Source organism: Macadamia integrifolia, chromosome 5 (assembly GCF_013358625.1).
Source record: "Macadamia integrifolia cultivar HAES 741 chromosome 5, SCU_Mint_v3, whole genome shotgun sequence".
NCBI lineage: Eukaryota > Viridiplantae > Streptophyta > Magnoliopsida > Proteales > Proteaceae > Macadamia > Macadamia integrifolia.
Window position 1 is genome coordinate 39,379,062 of NC_056561.1, and position 26,436 is coordinate 39,405,497.

The 26,436-nt window shown below is 44.7% G+C and overlaps 1 protein-coding gene across 2 annotated transcripts; it reads left to right on the top strand.

Moving 5' to 3' along the window:
* Positions 1–18,179: 18,179 nt before the first annotated feature.
* Positions 18,180–24,693, top strand: LOC122079946 (putative glucose-6-phosphate 1-epimerase). Of its 2 annotated transcripts, XM_042646748.1 has the most exons (9): positions 18,185–18,596; positions 18,828–18,973; positions 20,821–20,895; positions 22,997–23,053; positions 23,134–23,291; positions 23,413–23,544; positions 23,800–23,902; positions 24,103–24,202; positions 24,311–24,693. In XM_042646748.1, exons 2-9 carry the CDS (start codon positions 18,896–18,898, stop codon positions 24,526–24,528), a joined length of 921 nt encoding a protein of 306 aa, XP_042502682.1. In that variant the 5' UTR covers positions 18,185–18,596; positions 18,828–18,895; the 3' UTR covers positions 24,529–24,693. The 2 variants fall into 2 exon arrangements, with proteins under 2 accessions (XP_042502683.1, XP_042502682.1); XM_042646749.1 differs by lacking the exon at positions 20,821–20,895 and having other exon boundaries at positions 18,180–18,596.
* Positions 24,694–26,436: the final 1,743 nt, after the last annotated feature.

The window sequence follows — 26,436 nt, forward strand, 5'->3', positions numbered from 1 at the left end:
CATCTCCTAAAACATAACAAACCTGATATCTTGTTCCTCATGGAAACCAAAGCCCAGCCTAAAAAATATCTTCTCATTGCAAAAAATACAAATTCACCTCCACCATTTGTGTCGACCCTAACAGAACCTCTAGAGGTCTTGCCCTTCTCTGGACTGATAATGTCTCTATTTCTACTCTATCTGCTGACTTCAGAATTATTGATGTTGAGGTCTCTCAAGATGGCAATCGTATATTTTACCTATCATGTATCTATGGTGACCTTGTCAAGCACAAAAGACAAGCAGTCTGGTGCCGCCTCTCCTCAATCGGATCATCTCGCCATGGAGATTGGATTGCTCTAGGAGACTTTAACTCCTTTCTCTCTTGGTAGGAAAAATCCGGAGGTAACCATCACAACAGCAGAGACTACCAAGTACCAACCATTCCGTAACCTTCTAGATGCTTGCAACTTCCTTGATCTCGGATTCCAAGGCTCGGCATTCACATGGAACAACAGACGCCATGGTGCCTCCAATATCAGAATCCGTCTGGACAGGGCTCTCTGCAATTCAGAATGGCGCCAATCATTCCCCAATGCTGTAGTCCTTGTGAAGCCTGTCGTTGGCTCTGACCATTGTCCTCTTCTCCTTGACACTGGTGGAGGAAAGCCATCTAGCCGCAGACCCTTCCGCTTTGAATCCATGTGGCTATCCCACCAGGATTGCAAGAATGTTGTTACCTGTTGCTGCCAAAAATACATATAAGCTGATCCTGCACAAGCATAGAAGGTAGAGGCCCGGAGCTTTGTCCGGGATTAGTCCTCCGACACCCAAGTTAAGGCCGCACAGTTCTTTACAGGAGTAATGATGTGGGTCCATTTGCTTACCTTTTTCCTTCTTCTCGGGCCCTCTTATATAGCTTTTAAGGTTTGGGTTTCCCTTTCCTTGGAGGAGTCCTCCTCGCGTCCACCTCCTTTCCTTATAGAGTTCTACTCGGATACGTCCTATCCCCTTCGTAGAGATATTTTCTTCACGCGGTTAACGTGGTAGAGTCCTTGCCGCCTCTGTCAGGTGGGTGACACGTGTCCAAGTGCGCGCCACATGTCCTTATCCTACTGGGCAGTCAATATGGCCATATCACTACCAAAGCTTGGTCCATTGCTAATTCTGATTTTGCTTCTTCCACCATTATCAACAAGACCTCCAATTGCCAAATGGTTTTTAAGAAATGGAACCGAGAGGTCTTTGGACACATTCAAACCAAGATAGCGTCCCTAAATCTTGAATTAAGCCTTCTCCAATCCAGCCTTACTTTCTCCCAGCAGCGGGAAAGCAACATTCTCAAACTCTTAGCTAAAGCTCTGAAAAATGAAGAAGAGATGTGGAAACAAAAGTCCAGAATATCTTGGCTCCAAGAAGGTAACCTCAACACAAGATTCTTCGATATCTCTACCCTACAAAGGTGTCATCACAACAAAATTTTCAAGTTGAAACTCCCAGATGGCAGTTGGTCCTCCTCTGAGTTCGAACTATGCAGCACTCTACAAGACTACTTCAAAAAGCAATATCAATCAGACCCAATTGACCAAAGTGCCTTAGCCCAAATCTTCAACTCTGTTCATCCATCTGTTCCTGATGACCTGAATGTTTTCCTTTGCTGGACCCCTGATATAGAGGAAATTAGGCGTGCTGTCTTTGCTATGTCTCCCTCAAAAACCCCAGGCCTTGATGGTCTCCCCCCTGTTTTCTTTTAGTACTTTTGGGATATAACAAAGAATGACATTTTCCTTCATGTATGTGATTTTTTTGCTACAGGTCATATCCCTCAGGAGTTAAATCGGACTTAATCTGCCTCATCCCTAAAACAAATTCTCTTGAGTCGGCTGATCAATTAAGACTGATAAGCCTCTACAATGTTGTATTCAAATTAATTACAAAGCTTATTGTTGAAAGGCTTCAAGGAGCTCTCCACCAAATCAATCAGCATTCATCCCTAACTGTCTCATCTCATATAACGTCCTGCTAGCTCATGAAATCTTTTATTATATCAAAGGTCGGAAAAAAGGAAAATCAAAATTTCTTGCGCTAAGGCTGGACATGAGCAAAGCATTCGATCGCCTCGAATGGACCTTCATTGAACATATGCTCCTGAGACTTGTGTTTGATCAGCGTTGGGTCAATCTGGTAATGAATTGCATCCACACAGTGTCATATACTCTCCTGGTCAATGGAAGTGAGTAGGGAGGAATCACTCCAAGTCGAGGTATCAGACAGGGCGATCCCTTATCTCCCTCAATTTTCATTCTATGTACTTAAGCCCCCTCCTCCATCATTAAAGAAGCTGAAGATGCAAATCTCCTTCATGGAATAAGAATCAAGAACAAAGGCCCTCCTGTTTCCCATCTCCTCTTCGCCGACGATAGTCTCCTCTTCTCCCATGTCAACCCCGCTGAAATTAATGTTCTCAAGCACTGCCTTGATGTCTACTGTAAAGCCACTGGCCAAGCCATCAAACTTCACAAATCCAACCTCACCTTCAGTCCAAATACCCCCTCTCGCTTCAAATGTTGGTTCTCCCATGTTCTTAAAATCACTTATGGTAATGGCCCCTCAAAATACCTTGGCCTTCTTACTGATTTTGGAGCCCCTAAATCCCACCTCTTCAATGAAACCCGTGAAAAAACCATTAGGAAGTTTCAAGGATGGAAGAAAAATCTCCTCTCCCAAGTGGCAAGGAAATCATGCTGAAAACTGCCACCCTTCCTATGACAACCTATATTAGCTCCCACTTCAAACTCCCATTTTTCTACCATAGTGACATCAAGAAGGCTGCCTCAAACTTCTTCTGGGGTGATTCTAAAAACAGGAGTAAGGTTCACTGGATCTCCTGGCAACGATTATGTCAATCCAAATAGAAAGGTGACCTAGGTCTTCGCGATTCCAAAATTCAGAACCAAGCCCTCTTAACTAAGGCCGCAGCACAAGGATGCTGCCCATGGCCGCAGCACAAGGCAGCTGCCCATGGTTGCAGCACAAGGCTGCTGCCTAGAGACTATGGTCCTCCCCCCACTCCCTTACCGCCTCTGTCCTCAAGTCAACTTATTTTCCCTCCACCGACTTCCTCAAAGCCAAACTTGGTCACAAACCCTCTTGGGCCTGGTGCAACTTATGTGAAAGCAAAAAGTTCCTCAAAGATGGTCTTATATGGCAAATTGGATATGGAGATCAGATTGACATTTGGTTGAGCAACTGGATTCTGACATCCCATAACTTCAAAATCCAATACCCAAAACCTCCACCCTTAACTTTGTTTTTGAGCTAATAGACTAACACAATCGTACCTAGAAACAGGATACCCTCCATCAATTCTTCCACCCTATTGATAGGGCTGAAATTCTGAAGATCAACCTCAGCCTTTTCCTAACTGAAGATACCCAGATCTGGGGTGCAAACTCTGATGGTACCTTCTCTGTTAAATCAGCCTATCACATCATCTCAAAGCAGAAACTCCAATCTGCCTGATACGGCCAAATTGATTGCCCAGTAGGGTAAGGACACGCGTCGCCCACCTGGACACGTGTCACCCATCAGATAGAGGCTGCAAGGACTCTACCACGTCAACCGCATGAAGAGAATATTCCCCGAGAAGGGGATAGGACGTATTCGAGTAGAACTCTAAAAGGAAAAGAAGTGGACCCGAGGAGGACTCCTCCAAGGAAAGGGAAAACCCTAAACCCTAAGAGCTATATAAGAGGGTCCGAGAGGAAGGAAGGAGGTAAGCATTAATACCCACACCATTACTCCTATAACAAAAACTGTGCGGCCGATCTCTAACTTGAGCGTCGGAGGACTAACCCCGGACAAAGCTTCGGGCCTCTGCCGTCTGTGCTTGTGCAAGATCAGCTCATACAGATTTTTGACAGCATCAGATTGGCACCGTCTGTGGGAAACGACAGTAATGGTGGGGAGAACCTACAATCGTAAGAATACGAGAGCAACATCTAACATGAACATGGGGGAGGAGGAACCTTTAGGAGGGCTCCCTCCCTTGACGAAAATTGGACGAGAAAGGGGGAACGATGATCGGGAAGGTTCTGTGAGGTACCAGCATTCGGTCGGATATTCGGTGCGCAGAGATAGTAATCCTCTGCCCCCTCCTGGAGCGCAGGAATATGTGACGAGGGAGCAGTTCGAAGCCCTCCAGGACAAATATGACCGAATGGCCGAGGCAATGAAGGAGGTCTCCAAAGCTGTCTCCCAAAAGATCGACAGAGCACCGCGAGGCCACCATATCCAGCCCGAGAGAGCTCGAGACGAAGACCGGGGCAGTACAAGATCGATAAGGTCCGATCATAATTTTTGAAACCGAGCAATGAGGGAAAGTCCCACACCCAGGGGAAGGACGCGGCGTACCACCGAAGACCGACATGGGGAACCACGCCAAGGAGACGAACAGAGGCACGAGGACTCGGGGTTAAAGCACATGATCCTAGATCTGAAAGATGAGATCAAGAAGGTGGCAGAAAATCAGACGGGAGCCTGCAAGCCAGACCTCACTAATGACACGGCTCTAGCTGACGAGGTTATGAGGGACTCGCTCCCGATTGGCTTTCGCCTGTCAAAGTATGACACTTACGACTGGTCTGGGGACCCCGTTGATCATCTGGAAGGCTTCAAGGTCGCCATGCAGTTCCATTGAGTCTCAGAAAATATTATGTGTCACGCCCTGCCATTGACGTTCAGAGGAGCGGCAAGGCTATGGTACAACCGTCTGCCAACGAAGTCGATCCACAGCTTCAACGATCTAAGCTACTTCTTCATGAAGGGATTCTCCAGTAGCCAACCCCTTCAGAAGACTACATTGAACTTGACCAATGTCAAGCAATATGAAGGAGAATCGCTGCGGAACTACATGAAGCACTTCCAATAAGAGAAGATCACGATCAGAGGTCTGGACCCGAAAGAAGAGTTCATAGCCCTACTGGGAGGCATTAAGGATAAGGAGCTGAAAAGGTCTTTGGTGAAGCATACACTGAGGAACCTGGCCGAGCTAAGAGCTCGGTGCGATAAGTACATCCAGATGGAAGAAACCCTCCAAGCCGATGAAGAAGCTGAAAGGAAGACGGGAAGGAAGAGGATCTCAAGGGCCGACGACAAACCCTCCCAATAAGGCAAAAGACGAAAGTCTGAGCGCGATTGGGCACCCAATCCACCAAGGAAGTTCAAAAAATACGCACCCCTGAACTGGAGACGAACGGAGGTACTGATGCAGATAAAGGACTCCCCGGATGCCAGGGGGCCATGAAGTAGCCAGGGAAGATGGGACGACACCCCGAGAGACGCAATATGGATAGATATTGCCACTTCCACAGAGACCACGACCACGACACCGAAGACTGTTGGCACCTCAAGGGAGAGATAGAAGGAATGATCCGAAGAGGATATCTAGGCCGATTCGTGGACCGCAAAAAGGAGGATGCCTAAGATGGTAATGACCGTAGGGATAACTGTCGGAGAGATGGCAGAGGCCGCTATGAAAGAAGGGGGCCTGCCCGCAGAGGCAATCAAGAACGGCAAAGGGACCAGACACCCGAGGAAGCTGACCATCGCCTCCGAGATGAGAATAAGAGCCCAACTAGAGTTATAGCGACCATTTGTGGAGGCCTAGCCGCTGGAGAAAGTTCAGTCTCGGCCAGGAAAGCAAAAGCTTATACGAGAAGTGTGCATGTGGCTAAATGGTCGAACAAGAGGGCGAGGACGGGGACGGTTATTTCCTTCTCAGATGACGATCTGGAAGGGGTGCACACCCCACACGACGATGCCCTGGTAGTCACCATGATCATAGCGGATTGCAGAGTGAAGAGGATCTTTGTGGATAACGGCATATTCAGGGGCCACCTATCAAAGGTTGGTGAATAAAATCTTTAAGGGGATGATCGGCAAAACCATGGAGGTGTACGTGGATGATTTGCTCGTAAAAAGTCTGAAGGCAGAACTACACATTCAAGACTTAGAAGAGGCATTCCAGGTGCTGAGGCAGTACGGCATGAAGCTAAACCCGACAAAGTGTGCATTCGGAGTAGCCTCGGGAAAGTTCCTCGGCTTCATTGTCTCAGAGAGGGGAATTGAAGCCAACTCAGTGAAAATACAAGCCATTCGGGATATGAGGTCACCCCAGAATATGAAGCAAGTCCAGGAGCTAACAGGTAGGGTCGCCGCCCTAGGGCGATTCATGTCTCGATCGGCTGACAGGTGCCTCCCCTTCTTCAAAGCACTGAAGGGGACCAAAAAGTTCGAATGGACGGAGGAGTGCAAAAAGTCCTTTGAACAACTGAAGGAATAACTGGCCGCACCCCCACTGCTGATGAAGCCAAACACCGGGGATACCTTGTAGTTGTGCCTTACTGTATCAGCAGTGGTGGTAAGCGCAGTACTGACGAAGGAAGAAGGAAGGCAACAACGGCCAATATACTACATCAGCCGAACCCTGCTAGATGCCGAAACAAGATATAGAAAGATGGAGAAAGTGGCGTATGCCCTGGTAATAGCGGCAAGAAAGCTGAGGCCCTATTTTCAATCACATACGATATGCATACTCACAAACCAGCCCCTGAAGAAGATACTGCAGCGGTCGGATATATCCGATGGCCTGGTAAACTAGGCCATAGAGTTGGGAGAATTTGATATCCAGTACAAATCGAGAATCGTAATTAAAGCACAGGCCCTCGCAGACTTCATCGTCGAGACGACGCTCCCTGATGATCCCCAAGAGTTTGCCGAGGACCGAGGAGAAAAGGCTTAGACATTGTACGTGGATGGTGCTTCCAACAGCGCAGGAAGCGGTGCAGGAATCATATTGGTCAGCCCCGAGGGTTTCAAGATAGAATACGCCCTATGGTTTGACTTCGATGCCTCCAACAATGAAGCAGAATACGAAGCGTTAATAGCCAAAATTAATCTGGCTCGGGCTTTGATGGTAGAGGAGCTGGTGGTGCATAGTGACTCACAGCTCGTGGTACGACAGGTGAATGGAGACTACGAAGCCAAGGAACAAAGGATGGCTGGGTACTTGAAGACAATGCAAGAAAGAATAACAGCCTTCAAGGATTTTGAGATAAGGCAGGTGCCACGGGAAGAGAATGCTAGTGCAGATGCACTATCGCAATTGGCCACCTCCGACTTCACTGACCTCGGACAATCGGTGTATTTCGAAGTGCTACCACAGCCAAGTACCGAAAGACCCCGAGAGGTATTACCTGTAGGCGAACACGGCCATAGTTGGATGGATGCCATAACCGAATACCTCAAGGAAGGAAAGCTCCTAGAGAATAGGGACAAGGCAAGGAAAGTACGAATAAGGTCAGCACGCTTCCTTCTGAAGGACGAGACATTGTACAAAATAGGGTTCACCGTGCCGTACCTCAAGTGTCTGGACCCCGCCGATGGCGAGTACGCACTCTGAGAAGTGCATGAAGGGATATGCGACCAACACCTGGGAGCCCAGGCCTTGGTACATAAAGTGCTAAGGCAGGGTCTGTACTGGCCGACAATGAGGAAGGACGCAGAATCATTAGTCAATAAGTGCGTCAAGTGCCAGATGTTCGCCCCCATTCCCAGGCTACACTGTACCGAGCTCTCATCTCTATCGAGTCCAATACCATTCGCCATGTGGGGAATCGACATCCTGGGCCCATTCCCCCTAGCCACGAGACAAAGGAAATTTTTTGTGGTGGCGGTAGACTACTTCACGAAATGGGCAGAAGCCGAAGCACTGGCGACGATAACCGAAAAGAACGTAAGGAACTTCTTCCAGAGGGTGGTAGTCTATCGATTTGGAATCCCTCAGGTTGTGGTAATGGACAATGGAACTCAGTTCGCCAACCTGACCTTCAACTTGGTCTGTGATGCCCTCAGCATTGACGACAGGAAAACCTCTGTCGGTTATCCGCCGACCAACGGGCTGGCAGAGGTAACCAACCGTACACTGCTTCAAGGAATAAAAAAGAGACTGGACGACGCCAAAGGACTATGGGCAGACGAGTTGCACCACATCCTCTGGGCCTACCGCACAACTGAGAGATCGGCCACAGGAGAAACACCCTTCATTTTAACTTACGGCACTGAAGCTATACTTCCAGTGGAGATAGGGGCCGTAACCCATCGAATTCAGTGCGACAATGAAGAGGAAAACGATGGAGGGCTCTGAGCCAATTTAGACCTCTTGCCCGAAGTCAGGGACACCTCGCAAGAAAGGATGGCCGCTTACTAACAGAGGGTTACGAGGCACTACAACACCAAAGTTCGAAAGAACGAGTTCAGAATGGGTGACCTCGTCCTCAGAAGGGCTGAAGTATCAGACCCGAGACATCAAGAGAAGCTAGCTCCAAATTGGAAAGGTCCCTATAGAGTCTCAAGGGTAATACGACCAGGGTCCTATCACCTGGAGACTACGAGGGGAGAAAGGGTACCCCGATCGTGGAACTCTGAGAACTTAAGAAAATTCTACGAGTAGTGAAGTAGCAAGCACACTTGTTTTTGTAATTTTTGCTCCTATGCACTTTTAAGTTGTAATTCCTCATCCTAAACTCTGGAGGATCTTATTCATGAAAAATATGAAAGCTGCTTTACGGCAATTGAGAGGAATTCTCCTATTTGGTGACCTTAACTCTGTCGAACGGATACAGCCGAAGGTCCTCACCTTGGTGCAGAGCTCAGGCAAAGGTCGAGCCGATCTGACCGAAGGTCCTCACCTCGATCGGGGGCTCAGGCAAAGGCCGAGCGAAGCTGACCGAAGGTCCTCACCTCGATCGGGGGGCTCAGGTAAAGTCCGAGCAAAGCTGACCGAAGGTCCTCACCTCGGTGGGGCTCAGGCAAAGGCTAAGCTGAGCTGACTGAAGGTCCTCACCTCGGACGGGGCTCAGGCAAAGGCTGAGCGGAGCTGACCGAAGGTCATCACCTCGGTCGAGGGCTCAGGCAAAGGTCGAGTGGAGCTGACCGAAGGTCCTGACCTCGGTCGGGGGCTCAGGCAAAGGCCGAGTCGAGCTGACCGAAGTTCCTCACCTCGGTCGAGGGCTCGACCGATCCGACCGAATGTCCCTACCTCGGTGGAGAGCATAGGCCAATGGCCGAGGGGACCTGACCGAAGGTCCTCAATTTGGTAGGGAGTGACGACGGTCGAAGGATCTGCCAAAGCTGGATCTTCGGATCAATACCAGAGTTTAAAAGACCCATCGGTCGGAGCTGTGGGGGAACACAACACTTGGTGAAAACCACACTTGTTCAAGATCCCTCAAAAGTCCATAGCCCTCGGATTCGGGAAACCTCTCGTATAAGCCGAGGGAGCGGGATCGAGCCGTGCTAAAGTAGACGTGCAGATCCTTAGGCTGCCAACAATGGGTTTCGGTCTTTTTGCACTTACCTACGGGCTAAAGATCACCTCACCCGAAAGAACACAAAAAAGTGGAAGTTGAAGCATACAAAGGGAAATACATTCATTAAAAAAGACCCGAAAGCCGAGAGTACATAAAAAGACCCGAAGGCCGAGAGTACATAAAATGACCCGAAGGCCGAGAGTACATAAAAAGACCCGAAGGCCAAGAGTACATGAAATGACCCGAAGGCCGAGATTACATCAAAAAGACCCGAAGGCCGAGAGTACATGAAAAGACCCGAAGGCCGAGAGTACATGAAAAGACCCGAAGGCCGAGATTACATGAAGAAGCCCGAAGGCTCATATCAAAAACAAAAAGAGCTCAAAGGATGAGCCAAGACCCAGGGTGCCTTCAGGGGGCGTCCATCGGATTCACAGCCTCATCCTCGACATGGTGGGTCTCCTGATCGGAGCCATCATGATTGGGAGTCGGAGAGACCTCGCGTTACGGCTGAACCTCACCTTCCTCGCTGCAGCCTCGGCTGTCGGCATCGGTAACCTCGGTGGCTGATGGGGCCACCTCAATACACTTCTCCTCGAAGATGAGCCCGCTGTCCTCGAAAGAGACCCCTGGGTAACACTTGAGGACCCAGTCTCGGACCTCGGTAGCACCCATGGTGAACCCAGGGGCGATGGCACACTTAATCTCTTCACGAAAGTCCTCGGAGGACCTGTACTTCTCGGCCCCTCGGGTGTCGGCCTCCTGAACCCTTGCCTTCATCTGAGCCTTCAGCTCCGCCAACTTTCGATCGCATTACTGGCGCATAAGGAGGAGGTTCACTTCCAGGTGCTCGACCTTCTCAAGGAGAACCGAATGCTCATTCTCCAAGACCGACTTCTCTCGTTTGGCAACCTCGAGATCTTGGCCCATAGCTTTAGCCTGAACCGCCAGCTTTCCCATTTGGTTTTGGGCCTACATAAGACACCGATGGTCAGAATGTTGCGGTGATAAACAAACCAGGGTTAGAGGACCAAAGCTTACCCCGGCCATGTAGATGCAGGCGTTCGTTATCATGGCCACCGTCCCTTGCCGTTGAGCTTCGGCAGCATCTCGGGGAAGACTGCCCTTCATCACCAACTCACGAGCAACACGCCCGACTGACAAGGTGTCGTATTCCTTGACCGACCACTGGGGGACAAATCCAACTTCGGCCCTCACATTCCCCACCCTCGGGCTTCTGAAGTCCGAAACGGGGGAGGAGTCTCGAGCAGGCATTTTATGGCCCGGAGTAGCGAGGGTCTGGACTGTCTCAGTGCTTGGTCCCTCGCCCCTAGATCTTTTCTTCAGAGTCTCAGAGGAGGGCCCCTTCTTCTCTTTCCTCTTTGGCCTTTGTTGCTGCTGGGCATCCCGCGCCTTGGCCTCCCTTATTTGGACTTACCTCGCCGCTGCGGTAGCCCTAGCCTCGACCCTGGAGATTTGCACTGCATGAAGAAACAAAGGGAGTTAGTACGAAACACCGATGCCCGAGGGAAATAAACTTGGGCTGGCCTAACTCACCCGGGCTAAGCCCGAATCTGAATAGGATGGCGTTGGACTTAAGGCAGTCGGCCTCGACTGGAGGGCAGGTTTCTTGCCGCCTCGCCATCGCCAACAACTCCGCGTCTGCCCCAAAAAGGGTAGGGGCAGAGTTCACCACCCTCAGGTCAGGGATATCCCAGACGTCGCCGAAGGGCACCCCCTCGGACGACCTCACGAAGAAGAATTTCTCCTTCCACCCGTGAATCAACGTCGGGTAACCACTCAGTAGCCGAAGGTCCTTCTGGGAGCAGAAGTAGTACCAGCCTGAAAGCCCTTTACAGGCCTGAAGGAAGAAGCAGTTGATGAAGAGAAGGAGGGAGAGAGGCCTCTGGTGCCTTGAGAAAAGGACGACGAAGCTGAGCACTTGCCGCCATCCGTTCGGCGTCAGCTGGGTCGGATAAATCCCATAGTGCCAAAACACTCAGGCGAAGAAGGGATGGAGGGGAAGCCGAAGGCCGGCCTTAAACGCCTTCTTGTACAAGTACAACTCTTCGGAGTTCCGATAGCTGGATTGATCAGACGGTCTGGGCAGCCGGAGCTCAAAAGCGTCCGAGATACCAAAGGAGGCCCTCAGCTCCTCCAGTTCTGGCTCATCCATGGTGGATACGATGTGGAGAGCCTCCACCTCTAAGGGTTCCTGGGTCTGGGCTCAGGAATCGAGCATCCTCTCCCTAAATCCTGCACCGTTTGAGCCACCCTCGGACCCAGACGGTGAGGCCGTAGACGATGAGTCATGGGCAGAGGGCAAATCGATGGAGTCCGAGGACATCCCTCGGACCTCCCCTGGACTCCGACGCCTACGGCTAGACCTTGTCCTTTCAAAAGACGACGGACTGTAGCCCGACGAACAAGACATTGAACTTACTTTAGAAATGTTGCTAAACTAAAAGAAAGCCGAGACTGAGGATAAGCTCTCCGAAAAAAACACTGAGACCGAAGGAAGGCTCTCCGAGGGGAAAAGAAAAGTGCCCCACAAATGGACCCCCACACTATATAGATGGGAGAAAAATGGTACGACTACCTGAGCATTAATGATGTCGCCACGTCACCAAGTACCAACCCTCGAGGTTTGTGCCCGAATGGACCTGACCGAAGGTCCTTGCCTCGGTTGGGAGTTCAGGCTAAGGCCGAACGGACTTGACCGAAGGTCCTTACCTCAGTCGGGGTCTCAGACAAAGCCGATCCGAACTGACCGAAGGTCCTACCTAGGTCGAGGCTCGGGCAAGGCCGAGCCGAACTGACCGAAGGTCCTTACCTCGGTTGGGAGTTCATGCCAAGGCTGAACGGACCTGACCGAAGGTCCTTGCCTCGGTTGGGAGTTTAGGCCAAGGCCGAACGGACCTGACCGAAGGTCCTTACCTTGGTCTGGATCTCGGATAAGGCCAAGCTGTACTGACCGAAGGTCCTACCTCGGTCAGGGTCTCAGACAAGGCCGAGCCGAACTGACCGAAGGTTCTTACCTCGGTTGGGAGTTTAGGCCAAGGGCGAACGGACCTGACCAAAGGTCCTTGCCTCAGTTGGGAGTTTAGGCAAAGGCCGAATGGACCTGACGAAGGTCCTTGCCTCGCTTGGGAGTTCAGGCCAAGGGCGAACGGACCTGACCGAAGGTTCTTACCCCTGTCGGGGTCTCGGATAAGGCCGAGCGAACTGACCGAAGGTCCTACCTCGATCGGGGTTCGGGTAGGGCCTAGCCAAACTGACCGAAGGTCCTTGCCTCGGTTGGGAGTTCAGGCCAAGGCCGAACGGACCTGACCAAAGGTCCTTACCTCGGTTGGGAGTTCAGGCCAAGGCCGAACAGACCTAAACGAAGGTCCTTACATCGGTTGGTAGTTCAGGTCAAGCCCGAACGGACCTAACCGAAGGTCCTTGCCTCGATTGGGAGTTCAGGCCAAGGCCAAACGGACCTGACTGAAGGTCCTTACCTCGGTTGGGGTCTCGGACAAGGCCGAGCCGAACTGACCAAAGTTCCTAACTCGGTCAGGGCTCGACAAGGCCTAGCCGAACTGACCGAAGGTCCTTACCTGGGTTGGGAGTTCAGGCCATGGCCGAACGGACCTGACCGAAGGTCTTCACCTCGGCTGGGGGCTCAGGCCAAGGCCGAGCGGACCTGACCGAAGGTCCCCACCTCGATCGCGAGCTCAGGCAAGGCCAAGCTGAACTGACCGAAGGTCTTCACATCGGCTGACCGAAGGTCTCGATCGCAAGCAGAACTAAAGCCGACGCCGAAGGAATAAGGCCGAAGGGACGCAAAAAAAAAAAAAAAAAGAGAGAAGATGACGAAAAATTTGATTACTCCCACAGGACGAGTCTCCTGGCGGGAGTAAGGGGGCTCCTGATACGGCCAAATTGATTGCCTAGTAGGGTAAGGACACGCGTCGCCCACCTGGACACGTGTCACCCACCAGATAGAGGCTACAAGGACTCTATCACGTCAACCGCGTGAAGAGAATATTCCCCGCGAAGGGGATATGATGTATTCGAGTAGAACTCTAAAAGGAAAAGAGGTGGACCCGAGGAGGACTCCTCCAAGGAAAGGAAAAACCCTAAACCCTAAAATCTATATAAGAGGGTCCGAGAGGAAGGAAGGAGGTAAGCATCAATACCCACACCATTACTCCTATAACAAAAACTGTGCGGCCAATCTCTAACTTGAGCGTCGGAGGACTAACCCCGGACAAAGCTCCGGGCCTCTGCCGTCTGTGCTTGTGTAGCATCAACTCATACGGATTTTCGGCAGCAACACTGCCCAACTAAAACCTTCATCCTTTCATTCACCCAAATGGTCCCTCATCTCAGAATCCACTTGGAAAGGAATCTGGTCTATTCAAAGCCTTCCAAAAATCAAAACCTTCATTTGGAAAGGATACACTGAGGGCCTAGCCATTGGAGAAGGATTACAAATCAAAAAAATTCCTTTAGATCCTGCTTGTCGACGATATGGTGCTATGCTTGAATATGTTGATCATATCCTTTTTGATTGCCCATTCGCAAGATCGGTCTGGTTTGGTTGCACCTTAAATTACTGCCCTCCTTTAGACCCAAGGCTCTCTCGTTGGCTTGAAGAATGGACCACTGCCTTCCCAAATGATAAGAAATTGGGTCAGCAGACTCTCTCTCTCTCTGTCTTCATTCATATGCTGGTACCTTTGGCGTTCAAGAAATGACCTGCTATTCAACACGAAGACCTAGTCCCCTTCTGAAGTAATCAACGTGGCTGAAAGAGCTTATGCTAAATTCCAAGAAGCCAAGCACCATAAAACCAACACGAGCACATCCATTCCCCCTACTCAAGCTCACCAATCTTGGAATCCTCCCCCTCTCAGATTTACCAAGATCAATTGTGATGCAGCCTTCCCACAAGAGAAAAGCAAAGGGGTCTCAGAATCATCTTTAGGGATCACAATGGACAATTTTCTTAAAGCATCCTCTAAACCTTGGCAACTTCAATCAGCTACCCAAGGTGAAGCAATAGCCATTCGCAATGCCTTGTCCCAAGCTGTTTCCATGGGTTTCCACAACATTATGGTTGGATCGGACAACCAAGAGGTCGTCGACATCCTGAATGGATCAAAAAGCGCTATTCCCCTGCCGATTTCCTCATCCATCTTTGATGTGACTCTTATGTTCATCTTTTAGCTCTATATCTTTTATCCAGATTCCAAGGGATTGCAACAAGATTGTAGATACCTTGGCTAGGAAGGTGTTGTCAATTCCAAGTTTGACGGATTGGCCTATCTCCACTCAATGGCTTTGAAATCTCTGTAATTCTGAAGCTATTAACTGTACTTGGGTTTCTTCTCAATGAATTTCTTCAAAAAAAAAAAAAAAAACCTGAGAAAACAGAGATTAAGCAATCACATTGTTTAAGTCTTCTTTTTCTAACTCTTGACATTTCATGAATCAATGTCATCTTTCCTAGATGATATGGACCCTAGACTAGGTACAAGTGTACAACTTCTACCAAAAAAAAAAAAAAGTAGACTAAGGACAACTCAAATAGTGTGGCTGATTATGATCGATCAGACACTGGTTCTTTACAGCAATTGAGTCTATCTTTGAAGTTGAGTGGAGGCCGCCACAAGAAATCAAAATGAATGTCATTTGAGAATTGAGACAGCTTTAGACCTCACATGAAGAGATGTGAGATATTTCTTCCTGAAATCTTCATGATATTAAGGGATCCTTTTGCTTCACCAGTCTGCTATTCTCGCTGATGTCCACTGATTGAAACTTGTTAGTCAAAAAGAACGAAGAATCACATAGATCATTTTCTTGAATTATGTAGGAGGTCGAGGTGCCATGTGATTTATGTTGACGAAAGTTTTCCTTCACCAATAGCGAAAATCTTTCCTTTTATATGTATGGGGGGTGGGATCCCACAATTTTAAAAATTGGAATCTGCCATAATTGATCCTGATTTAGAATGATCCAGAGCAACCGATTCTAGGGTTTTTTAAATCAAAATCATTGGTTTCAGATCTAAGGGCCGGATCTAGAGTTTTTAAGACCAATTTCAGGGCAAGGACCGATTTGAACCCGATTTTCGAGTTTAAAATCCTTGGGCACTCCCTCTTTCATATTTTTAATGTTGCCCCACCACAAGCTCTCTATAATGGATGTCCATTAAGGTAATACTATTAATGATTATATTTCATGAGACCAACTTGGTTCCATGTTACACCACTTAAATAATGTAGCCTTGTAACATCTACCAGAATTAACTAACAATTATATTAAGGTGCTGCAATACTTTATTAGTTATTAGTTAGAGAATGGCTATTCTTGGCTCCTATTTTTGTTGTTAACCCTAAATTTGGCATCTTACCCTGCCATGAATTGGAGACCACTTTTATTGAAAAATTAGAATTACATATTAAATTAATTTATGTTTTATATATGATAAATTCATGAACTACTTCCATGCCTTTTCTCTTGATACACCTAGTAGTAAGTTGACCTAATTTTAAAATTTGATATGAAAAGTTTTACTAAATAAAAAATGCCATATTCTTTACGTGTACTTTTTTTTTTTTTTTGAAGAAACTGACTTTTTCTATTTATTTTTCTCTAAATAAATATAATATGTCAAATTGGTCACCATGCATTTGCATCTCTTGGAGTTTAATTATATATGAACTTTCTGCAGTATTATATTTACCCATATTTATAATGGGGCAAATATCCCCCACAACATCAAATTAGGAAGCTATATGAGAAGGGTGGAGATAAATTTGTTCAATATAGGGCTCACATTTTATTTAAGAGAGAGATTATCAGTATAAACCCCATGGCTCATTACCTGAAAGAGCATAGAAAGGTATCTCCATTCAGATGTTCTAGGGATCTTTTTTCCTTTGTAATTATTCGTTATTTGGTCGACATCTGCGTGGGTCCAATAACAAGGTGCGCGGGGGAATCAAATGGGGTGGATAATTTGTTTTTCATAGGGTTGAGATTGTCATTTCACTCTCTATTTCTAAATATAGAGGCCATGCGATCAGATATCATTCTTTTCCCCATTCAATTACTTGAGTCCAGCTATCATCACAAGAATGGATCCCACAAGAAGCTCCATGGTAGAGACCTTTGTAGTCTATTGTAAGTTAAAGAACAACTTGCACAGCTCTCTCTCTCTCTCTCTAATATAATATATTCAATTCAAATGGAAAAAAACAGGTTCATCTTCATTCACAGGTAGTTGTAATTGCCACTCTCACAACTTTGAAGTTGTTGAATGGCTATTAAGAAAGTGGATAGAAGATGCATCCATATAGCACATGTTTTAGCTGTCCAAGCAAGAGCCAGGCACTTCCAAGGGAAAGTCACGGACAATCTTGTTAGTTTTGTTAATATTTAATTTATAATAATAAAAAACATTGTTGAATGACAAGTAAAAGCTCAAGGAGAGAGAGAGAGTGGTGACCCTTTTCTTAAAAATCAGGGATAAGGTTATAGTTTCCCACTCATAGACCAAACCTTTTTACAACCTATGATACCGATCTGCTCTCAAGAAGGGACCAAATGTCAACATGGGCTGGGAGAGAAGTGGGGTATTGAAATTTTCATTTTGGAAAACTCAACCTAGTCCCACCCCAATTAGAATTAGAATTCATCAAGTGGTAAAATAAAGTAATATAAAAATGGATCGAATTTTCCTCAAGATCCTACTTGTTTGAAAGAGAAAAAAGGGATGAAAAAGGGAAAGGAATTGGATCTATTATAAATGAGGTGATGGAATAAAAAAGGAAAATAAATAAAGAAAATGATGAAAAAAATAGAATAATGGGGCTTGAATGGTAGTCAAGGATGAATTCTTCAAATGATAGCCATCATTGCACTTGGATGAATGTCATGACTCATGACACAATGAAGGGCAACCTTATATTCATGCCTGCCTAAACCCTTCATTTGGTTGTTGAAGGAAAACTTTCTCCTTGAAAATTGTAGGTTGTGTACACACATTACAAAGAATTGGATAATGATAAGACATTGATTAAAATGTAGATTTCTTTATCACATCTCGAATCAAATCGATATTGATTGGATCAATCAATACATATCGATATTGATATTGATTGAGCCAGATATAAGTACCTGTAATGATTGACTAAAACCATGTGTGGACACAAAAAAAAAAAAAAAAGACTCAAAACTGCATAGATATACATCGGATATTTGATGGAATTTGATTATGAAAATTGATACATGGCAAACCAAAATCATTGACATCCAAATATCCAGTAGTCAAAATTGCTCGATCATACATGTAATTGACAAAAAAAGTTACTTGTTCATGAAACTTTTCTAAGCTTGCTTGCTTAAAAAAAAGAAAAAAAAAAGATTTTATGCATGACTGTCTATGCATATGATGGTACCTTCTTTTGTTTTTTTGGTAGAACATATGATGGTACCTTCAAGGCTTCAATAGTCGAATGGGAGATAGAGAAAGATGTGTTATTACACTTTTACCCCACCTCCATCCAATATGATCTAAGTAAGTACATGTCATATGATCTAAGTAAGTACATGGCAGTCCATAGAAACTAAATCCATCATTAAAATAAGAGAGAGAGAGACAGAGAGAGAGAGAGAGAGAAAAGCATCCCAAGTAGGTCCCTTCCAAGTTCCAACTCCCAAATTGCCAAGTCCCTCTGGTTGTCTTCTTTTATTTTGGTGGTGTGAGTAACCTGAACAGTCAACGAATAAAGGTGACGTATCTTTAAAAATTGAGGAATTTAAAAAATCTGGAAACAAACAAATGGAGCCTCAAACTCATCCGGTTTCTATCTTCCACTAATCTGTTTCAGTTTCTTCCCTGTAATAAAAACACAATACGTTCTTCTGAAGCCAAGCCAGCCCTGAATGCAAATGATCTTCCTTTCCATTAGAATAGAGTAAACCCAAATAGTGAAAGAATTGTATGGATGTGTTGTAGCACCCAAAAATATCCAACATGCACTGCACGCTCGTTTATGGAAAGAGACGCCAACAAGCAGAGCATCCGAGGGATGATACCCCTCAGTGGATTCCAGTGTGAATCCAGTTAATTGAAACCGGGCCCCATCAATCTCTCTATCTTTCTCTCTGGGTTTTCCTTTCATTTCAATAAAAGGGTCTCTTGCACGTCAGAATCGACGCCGGTGTTTATTTAAAGCAAAACAGGGAAAGGTCTAAGGGTTTTTCTTTTTGAATACTTTCTTCTTCTTGTTCTTCTTATTTGTTTTTCATTTAGTATTTGGTTGTTTCTTGATTATTCGGGGTTTCTTTGTTCGATTATCTGAAGTTTGATTCATTTCTGGTTTATAGCACACTAGGGTTTCTGGGTCTGTCTTCGATGCTGTTTCTGTGATCTGTTTATCTTAAAATCGATTGTTCTTGGTTTTTTTTTCTTGGGTGTAGCTGGATTGGAGGAAGGAGAAAGGGAACCGTTTGTTCATAGCTATATAGGGAGGTTGCGGTCCAAGCAGATGCCGTTGAATATTGTACACGACGCCGACGGATTGTCCAAGATTATATTGACGGAGGCCGGCGGATCGACTGCTGAGGTTTTCCTCTCTTACTCTTCTTCTTATAATCTAGACTAGATCCTTTATTATTTGCTGGTTCTTTTATTAAGGGGTAACCAACCATGCCTGTGACCGTGTGATAAATAGATAATACTATAAACTTCTTGTTCTTTCTTTTGGTAGGGATGCTTGGGGGGAGGGATTGTAAGTTTTCAGTCATCATTCTGGCTAATTTCATGTATATGGTTTTTGAATAAAGAACTAATTCTGATGTGTTGCCTGGAGGAAACAATTATTAGAGTTGGATTAGTAGATAGTCAGAGTCATTGGTATTGAGATTGATTAGGAAAGAAAGACGGAACTGTAATTGTAAAAGTTCAGTACCCAGTTTAGCTTTTTCTCCATTATTCCTTGGATTGATAACCAACTCAGACTCATTGAAAAAAGCGTTGTTTCCAACTTCTTTCCCCTATAGATGGCCTCTTTGATTTCCTTCTCAAATGAATTTGTTGCAGAGTTGCTTTTGTGAGACCCTGAATAGATATCGGATTGAATTACTGGGCAGGGGTTCTATATTTTGCAATTCTCCAATAAAAAGCCCACTATTTGGGATTTCCATTTAGTTTACCACAAAACATCTGTCGATATCTGTTACAATCCTTCCACCGCTTAAAGTATGTCTATCACATTTTCAGTATCCATAGGAAGTCATTTGGAGAAGATCCCTAGTTGCAAAGCTGGTCAAGAGTCGATCTTTATAAAACTAGTTTTATGATGTTGGTTGTATGAGCATCAGCAATGGGGTGGATCTGTGGATGTCATATTATCTGGTTGTTGAAGTTTTTGAACTATTTTCTCAATTTCCATGATGAGTGTCCTATTTTGGACAGACACCAGCTATCCTCAAACACAGGTGTTGACTTTTTGAAGTCTTTACACTTCAATTTTATGTAAAGTAGTTGAGACATGCATTAGTCCTGCTGTAAATAGTTCTGACTGTGACTGACCATCAATTTAAAAAGGTTAACTGCAGTGGGGATGTATTTATTATTCATGACATCACATTCCTCCTTTCATAAAAGTAGGTTGGGTGATGGATTGTCTTGATTGTGGACATAATGCATGTAGGACGCTTTAGCTTGACCAATGTATATCGTACGTCAGATAGACAACTGGTACCTTATTATAGTCTGTTGTTGTAAGCTTGTGACTGATTTGTAGTGGTGCATCAAGTTGACAGCCAACACTTATTATAATTAGACATAACCTGTCAATCTTTTTGCATGGATCCTCATGCTTGTCCTTGCTTGGAATCTCCATGTAGCCAACCCCATTAAGTTGGAATAAGGTTGTTGTTGTTATTGTCATCTTGCAAAGGAATATGGATGATCCAGAAATCTTAAGCAGGGCAACTGGAAAGGTCTCTAAGCAGCTCACCACGTTGTCGTCCTTTCATTTGCCATGTGTCCTTCTAACATAATGAAAGAAACCCTCTATCGCTGGCAGTTTTAATCTGAAAATTAGAACTTAAATGGTTAATACTAGGGAAAGAGTCCATGGTGAATTTCAGAGCTGACAGGGTAACCACATTGATGAAGCCATTCTATAGGTACCTTATTTGATGGACAGCCTACATCTGCCATGTTATCCTTCTAAGTGGCTGAAATGGAGTTTGCTTTGAGGGGTTTAGTTGAAATGCCTTGAAAATCTCTTCCCAACCATAATTTATATCTTGTGTGATCTGACGTGATTTTCCATATCTTCTGAAAACAATATATGCATAGAAGAATAGTCTAAAAGTGTTGGAGGAGTCTTCATTTTTTTGTTTGTTATTAATTAAATTATTTAAGTGAGATGTTATCCAATTTGAATTAAAATGGATGTAGGTGCTCTTGTATGGCGGGCAAGTTGTGTCCTGGAAGAATGAACGTAGGGAAGAACTGCTCTTTATGAGCAGCAAGGTAAATCCATTCTGATAAAATGCATCTGCAGTATTTTCATCTGATTAAGTGAGTTCTATTCTTTAGGGAGAATAGGATAGTGATTTACTGTTGTAGTGTTGTTAAGACTTTTAAGGTGGTTTTGCTTAACTAGGCACTAACAATAAAGGGTTTTGCTTTCTTATTATGAATATATTGGTACATTCTATTTTCCATAGGTATGTATGTATATGTTAGTGGATTCTCACCATGTTTATTAGTTACTTAGTGAGAATATAACCTTTGGATGGGTCTCTGTGAAACAAATCTGATATGATCCTTTCCTTTTTTTTTTGTAATGTTTTCTCTCATATAGTCCATTATTTTGCCAGCAAAGGGGAGGAGAGTAAATGGAAGCCTTCTTATCTATGACAGAAACCACATTATGAGAATGACTCAGTTGTTTCAGGCTGTGAAGTTTCTTTTTTGGTCTTGTGCTCTATCGATTTATAAGTTGTCTTCTTTTTTTTTTTGGGTGTGTGTGTGTGTGTGTGTGTATGTGTGTATGCGAATAAATAAATCCATTGCCAAAGAGGAAAGAAAAAAGGGGGTGGGTGGGGAATATACAACCCCTAGGGGCAAAGACAGAAGAGGAAGGGGGAAGGACAAAAAGAGGGGGTGGGGAGCTTGAGGAATCATGCGGTGCAAGAAGAGATGCAAGAAGGGGGGGAGCTCCTAGGAAACAACAATGAGCCTGTTCCTTGGGGAGTCACAGTAAGGGTGGGGGGGGGGGCAACATCTTTCACTTGGAGCTAACATCAAAGAAGATGGCTTTCCAAATCGATTCGAAAGAATGGGAGTTGAAAGTCCATCTATGAAGATTTTGCTCCATCCAAATATGATTGATGGTCGCGCAAAAAACTAACTTCCCATCAGGATTTATATGTTGTCTTTTATTACATTCAAATCCATCTACGCTCCTAGATTTTTTTTTTTTTTCCTATCTTGCACGACATAAAGTGTTGCCTACCACAAAATTATCAGCTTGTTCCTCCTGTCAAGAAAGCATAGTTTACGAGCATTACATTTTATATATTTAGGAATAAGGTTTTCTGGTTGGCACACCAAGGAATGAATCTATTGGTAAGCATCCCTGTGGCATCCAATCTCTTCGTCCTTTTCCTCCCCCTTCTTTTCAACTCCATAGTTTGGAGGCCTGGAACTCAAGTTATCTATATCTGACAGCCTTACAACTTCAATGATAGGACTCTGGCGACCTGATTCAGGCATCCTGCACTGGAGTTCTGCTGCAACTTCTTTCATTGATGATCTCTCTGGCTACTAGTTCCAGGTTTAGGTCTAATTCCATACTTTGAAGGTTTATTAAGGTTTAAGTTTGAACTTTCATGGAGTTCTCTGGTGATTTTTCAGTAGGAGAAACGTGTAAGGTTTCATAGAGAGGTTTAAGATTACATGAAATCACTGGCTTTCAGACATATTAAGGTTGAATAAGCAGTGTCTCAAAACACGGAATCAGGGATCGATTCTGTCCGAAGAACCCTAGAATTGGCCCTCAGATCTGAAAACTCAGCGATTCTCGGGTTGCTTGGCATGAATCAGCTGTGTCAGATCAGCTGATTTGGAGTCCTGATTTTTGAAACCGTCATTTAAGTCTTCATGGTTCTTCCAGTGAAATTGCACTTTTCCAGTTATCACCAGAGTTGCAGGGAGATTGCCAATTACCATAGTTAGCTGGAGTTTCTGGAGGCAGAGGTGAAGGGAAATGGAGAAGATGAAGGATAGATCAGTCAGTTCAGAATATGCTCGCCCAGAGATAATTTTCTGGGTGCCCGTCCAGAAACTTCCCCTCCCAGTTTTTAGGGAAAAATTAGGTTGGCAGCTGGCATAAAACCTGAGCATCCAAACTAGTCAAAATGGAACTTGGAAAATTCTTTGTTTTGATCTTATTCCACAACATTAGATGGATCTGGATAGAGTGAAATGATTTGTGTCACATTGTTTAATTCGAAGCCTGAAGCAGTTGTTCTTAATTGGCTATATTTCATTATATTTCATTTTATTTCTAAATAGAAGAAATTTATCCTAATTGCCATTAAGTATGATGGCTTCTAATGTTGAACAGGCTATTTGGAAACCGCCTAAAGCTATCAGGGGAGGAATACCTGTCTGCTTTCCTCAGGTAGGCTTGGGAGAACTTTGAAGACCTATTTAGCATCCTGGTTTAGTTTGACCCACTTAACTAGCCCTTTTGCTTTGCAGTTTGCTAATTTTGGAACCCTAGAACAGCATGGATTTGCTAGGAACAGATTGTGGTCAATAGATAGTAGCCCGTCCCCTTTACTGCCAGCTAACAGCCAGTCTTGTGTGGATATCATATTGAAGTCCACAGAAGAGGATCTAAAGACGTGGCCTCGCAGGTATGTCTGTGTTGACATTTTGGATTAGTCAGAATTAGTGTTTAGAGAATAAATGTGTTCTGCAAACCTGTTAACTTCTTAATCTATGCAAACCTGTTAACTTCTTAATCTATTTGTGTAGTTTTGAGTTGCGGCTTCGTATTTCACTCAGTGCTGGCAAACTTACTTTGATACCTCGAGTGAGGAATACTGATAGCAAGGCATTCTCCTTTACATTTGCTCTGCGTAATTACTTATCTGTATCCGATATCAGGTTTGCCCAGTTACCTACAGCTTATTGCTTTCAACCAATCTGCTACTTCTTTTAGTTAACTGTTGCTTGAAGGCCCACTTCCATTTTACATGTTAACCACTTTTATCTCTTCCCTCTAATTCCAACCCCCCCCCCCCTCTCTCCTGGTAAACTCTATGGTTGGGTCAGTTTAAATTTATTAGTGAGAGACGAGTTCTCAAGATATTTCACCGTCATCCATTCCGGAGAGGTTACTTGATGCAGTTTGATTTGCAGTGAGGTGCGTGTTGAGGACTTGGAGACACTTGACTACTTTGATAATCTGAAGGACAGAGAGAGGTTCACAGAACAGGAAGATGCAATTACTTTTGATGGCGAGGTATTACTTTCCTTCTTTGTTCCTTTTATGTTTATTTGTGCATGATATTTTGTGGGTGGTAGACAAGCTAGGACTAAACCCAAGATCTTGAAAAGGAAGTTGGAATTCATTTCTTAAGCATCATATTTTGGATAATATGCTCTCTTTGATAGCTAGGAGTCTTGACTGGTTTTTTTTTTTTTTTGATCTTCTGTTGGCAGGTAGACCGAGTGTATTTGAGCACACCAACAAAGATTGCTATCATAGACCATGAGAAGAAAAGAACCCTTGTGCTGAGAAAGGAGGGCCTACCTGATGCTGGTGAAAACCTAAATCATGCTTTCTCCATCTCTCCATTCACCGGTTGAAAAGTAATCAACAGTTTTAACACATGATGGTATATATCGTAACTCATTACATTAATTGCAGTTGTTTGGAACCCATGGGACAAGAAGGCTAAAGCTTTGCCAGACTTTGGGGATGAAGATTACAAAAGCATGTTGTGTGTGGATTCAGTTATTGTTGAAAACCCAATTGTCTTGAAACCATCCGAAGAGTGGACGGGTCGCCAGGAGCTCTCCATCGTCTCATCAAGTTATTGTAGTGGACAGTTGGATCCTCGCAAGGTTCTTTTTGGTTTAAGCTGATCTTTTTGCTCTAGGGTTCATGGATGCTTCCCTGTAATATATACTAATTCTCTTATTTGATGTGCAATGTATATGCTGTTGCTTTTTCCTGTATTATTTTCGTTGTTGTAGGATTCCAAAATCGGTTTAAATAACTAAATCAGTCAATCTGTGATATTGGACCTAGTTCTAATGCTCACAATGTTGAAGCAACAAAGGGTTTCCTTGGAGTGTCCATCTAGTTCTGGGCAAAAGCAATGGAAACATTGAAACCTCGTATGATGATGTTAAAGAGTTATCAAGCAAAGCTGTTCGTCGGTGATCTGGAAATGCAACTGTACTGCCATGGGCTTTGGGATAGTACTTATTAGTGAGCGTCATTGTTTCAGCCTTCTGTGAGTTTCTAATGGATGCTCTGCATCAAATCAGAGACGATGAATGCAGGACTGCTCCCTCCCCAATTCTTAATGGCCCAATTCTCTTTGTGTACGCGACAACTGTATAATTTTTAAATCCAAAGGTTATGGATGCTATTTAGAATTTAAACCCATTTTAACCCCTCAAATGCCTCAAACTTTGACAGTATTACCGAATACATGAGGAGTTTGGTTAGTTGATTTTAGTTTTGGTCCAATCAATTTTGGTTGTTTCAATTGGATCAATCTCATTTTTGACATCCCTTCTAAAGTATGGGGAGAGTAGAGAGAGCAACTCAGTGCACCGCAACAGTAGGGTTTAGGAGGGACAAATATATGTAGACACCGTTTGACAACGTTCTATTTCTGATGTTTTTGCATTTTCTTGTTCCCATAAATGAAGAAACAACCTAAAAAGCATTTAATAAAATTGTTCTGTTTCACCTGTTTTTATAAACATAAATCAAAATTTATGTCTATTTACAATTCTAGAAACGACTTTGACAAAACAAGTTGTCGTTCCTAGAAACGAATTTGAGAGAAAAAAAAAGGTTGTTGTGCCCGATAAATCTCTCAACTATTTAAACCTAAAAAGAGGCAACCGAACCCTTTCTCCTTTTTGGGCATCCTATGATACTATTGGATTTTTAGTGGCATTATGTCTACAAAAAACGTTTCTCGAAACAGGTTTATCAAACACCAAAAAATCTGTTTTGTTTCTGGAAATGTGAAAAGTCGTTTCTTATGTTTTTAGACACAGATTGAGCAAAAACGTTATCAAACAGTGCCATAGTGTTATCCCCTGCTACGTAGGAAAGGTTGCTTCCAAGTTACCTGTGACCAAAACATGTTGTCATGGTATAACTGTGGTGCAATAGGCTCCCACCAAAAGGAGAAATCTGCCTAAACTACAAATAAGGGTGAAACAGGGCCGGTTTCTTTAAACCCTAACCCAACCCTAGGTTCTCAAAATTCAACCCAGGCCCAACCCAATCCCTCCCTAATTGACCCAGTCAGGGTCGAGTTGGGTCGGGTTGGGTTGGGCTGGGCTGGGCTGGGTTGGGCTGGGCCAGGTTGGGTTTACCCTGGCTTCTGCAATGGTTGGATTTACCTTGATTGACCTGTTTTTGCCATTCATATCCTATAAATTAAAAAATTATAGAAAAATGAAATACCAATAAGAATCTTAAATTTTAATATAAAAATTTAGGGTTAAATTTAGGCCAGGTTGGGTCAGATTGGGCCGGCTTGATGCCTCAACCCAAGCCCGACCTAACCTTGACCCAAGGTTGGGATATTTTTAACCCTAACCCTCCCTCAGGGTCAAAAAACTTGGCCCAAGTCCTGTTCGGGTTTAAGATGGACCAAAACAGGTTTAGGTTGCCAAGGCCAAACTTTCACCCCTTACAACAACTGAATTGGATACAACAATCACAGGTTTCTTGAATTCTCCATAGCAGTTGCGTGAGAAGAAGTTAAACTGCCACAAACGGAACCCAGACACCGGTGAAAC

What these genes read in the sequence shown, in the direction of transcription:
- LOC122079946 (XM_042646748.1), top strand. Translation starts at nt 18,896, where the DNA reads ATGCCGTTGAATATTGTACACGACGCCGACGGATTGTCCAAGATTATA. An exon ending in CCGGCGGATCGACTGCTGAG is followed by an intron (nt 18,974 to 20,820) that starts GTTTTCCTCTCT and finishes AAATGGATGTAG; the next exon opens with GTGCTCTTGTATGGCGGGCA. An exon ending in TGCTCTTTATGAGCAGCAAG is followed by an intron (nt 20,896 to 22,996) that starts GTAAATCCATTC and finishes AATGTTGAACAG; the next exon opens with GCTATTTGGAAACCGCCTAA.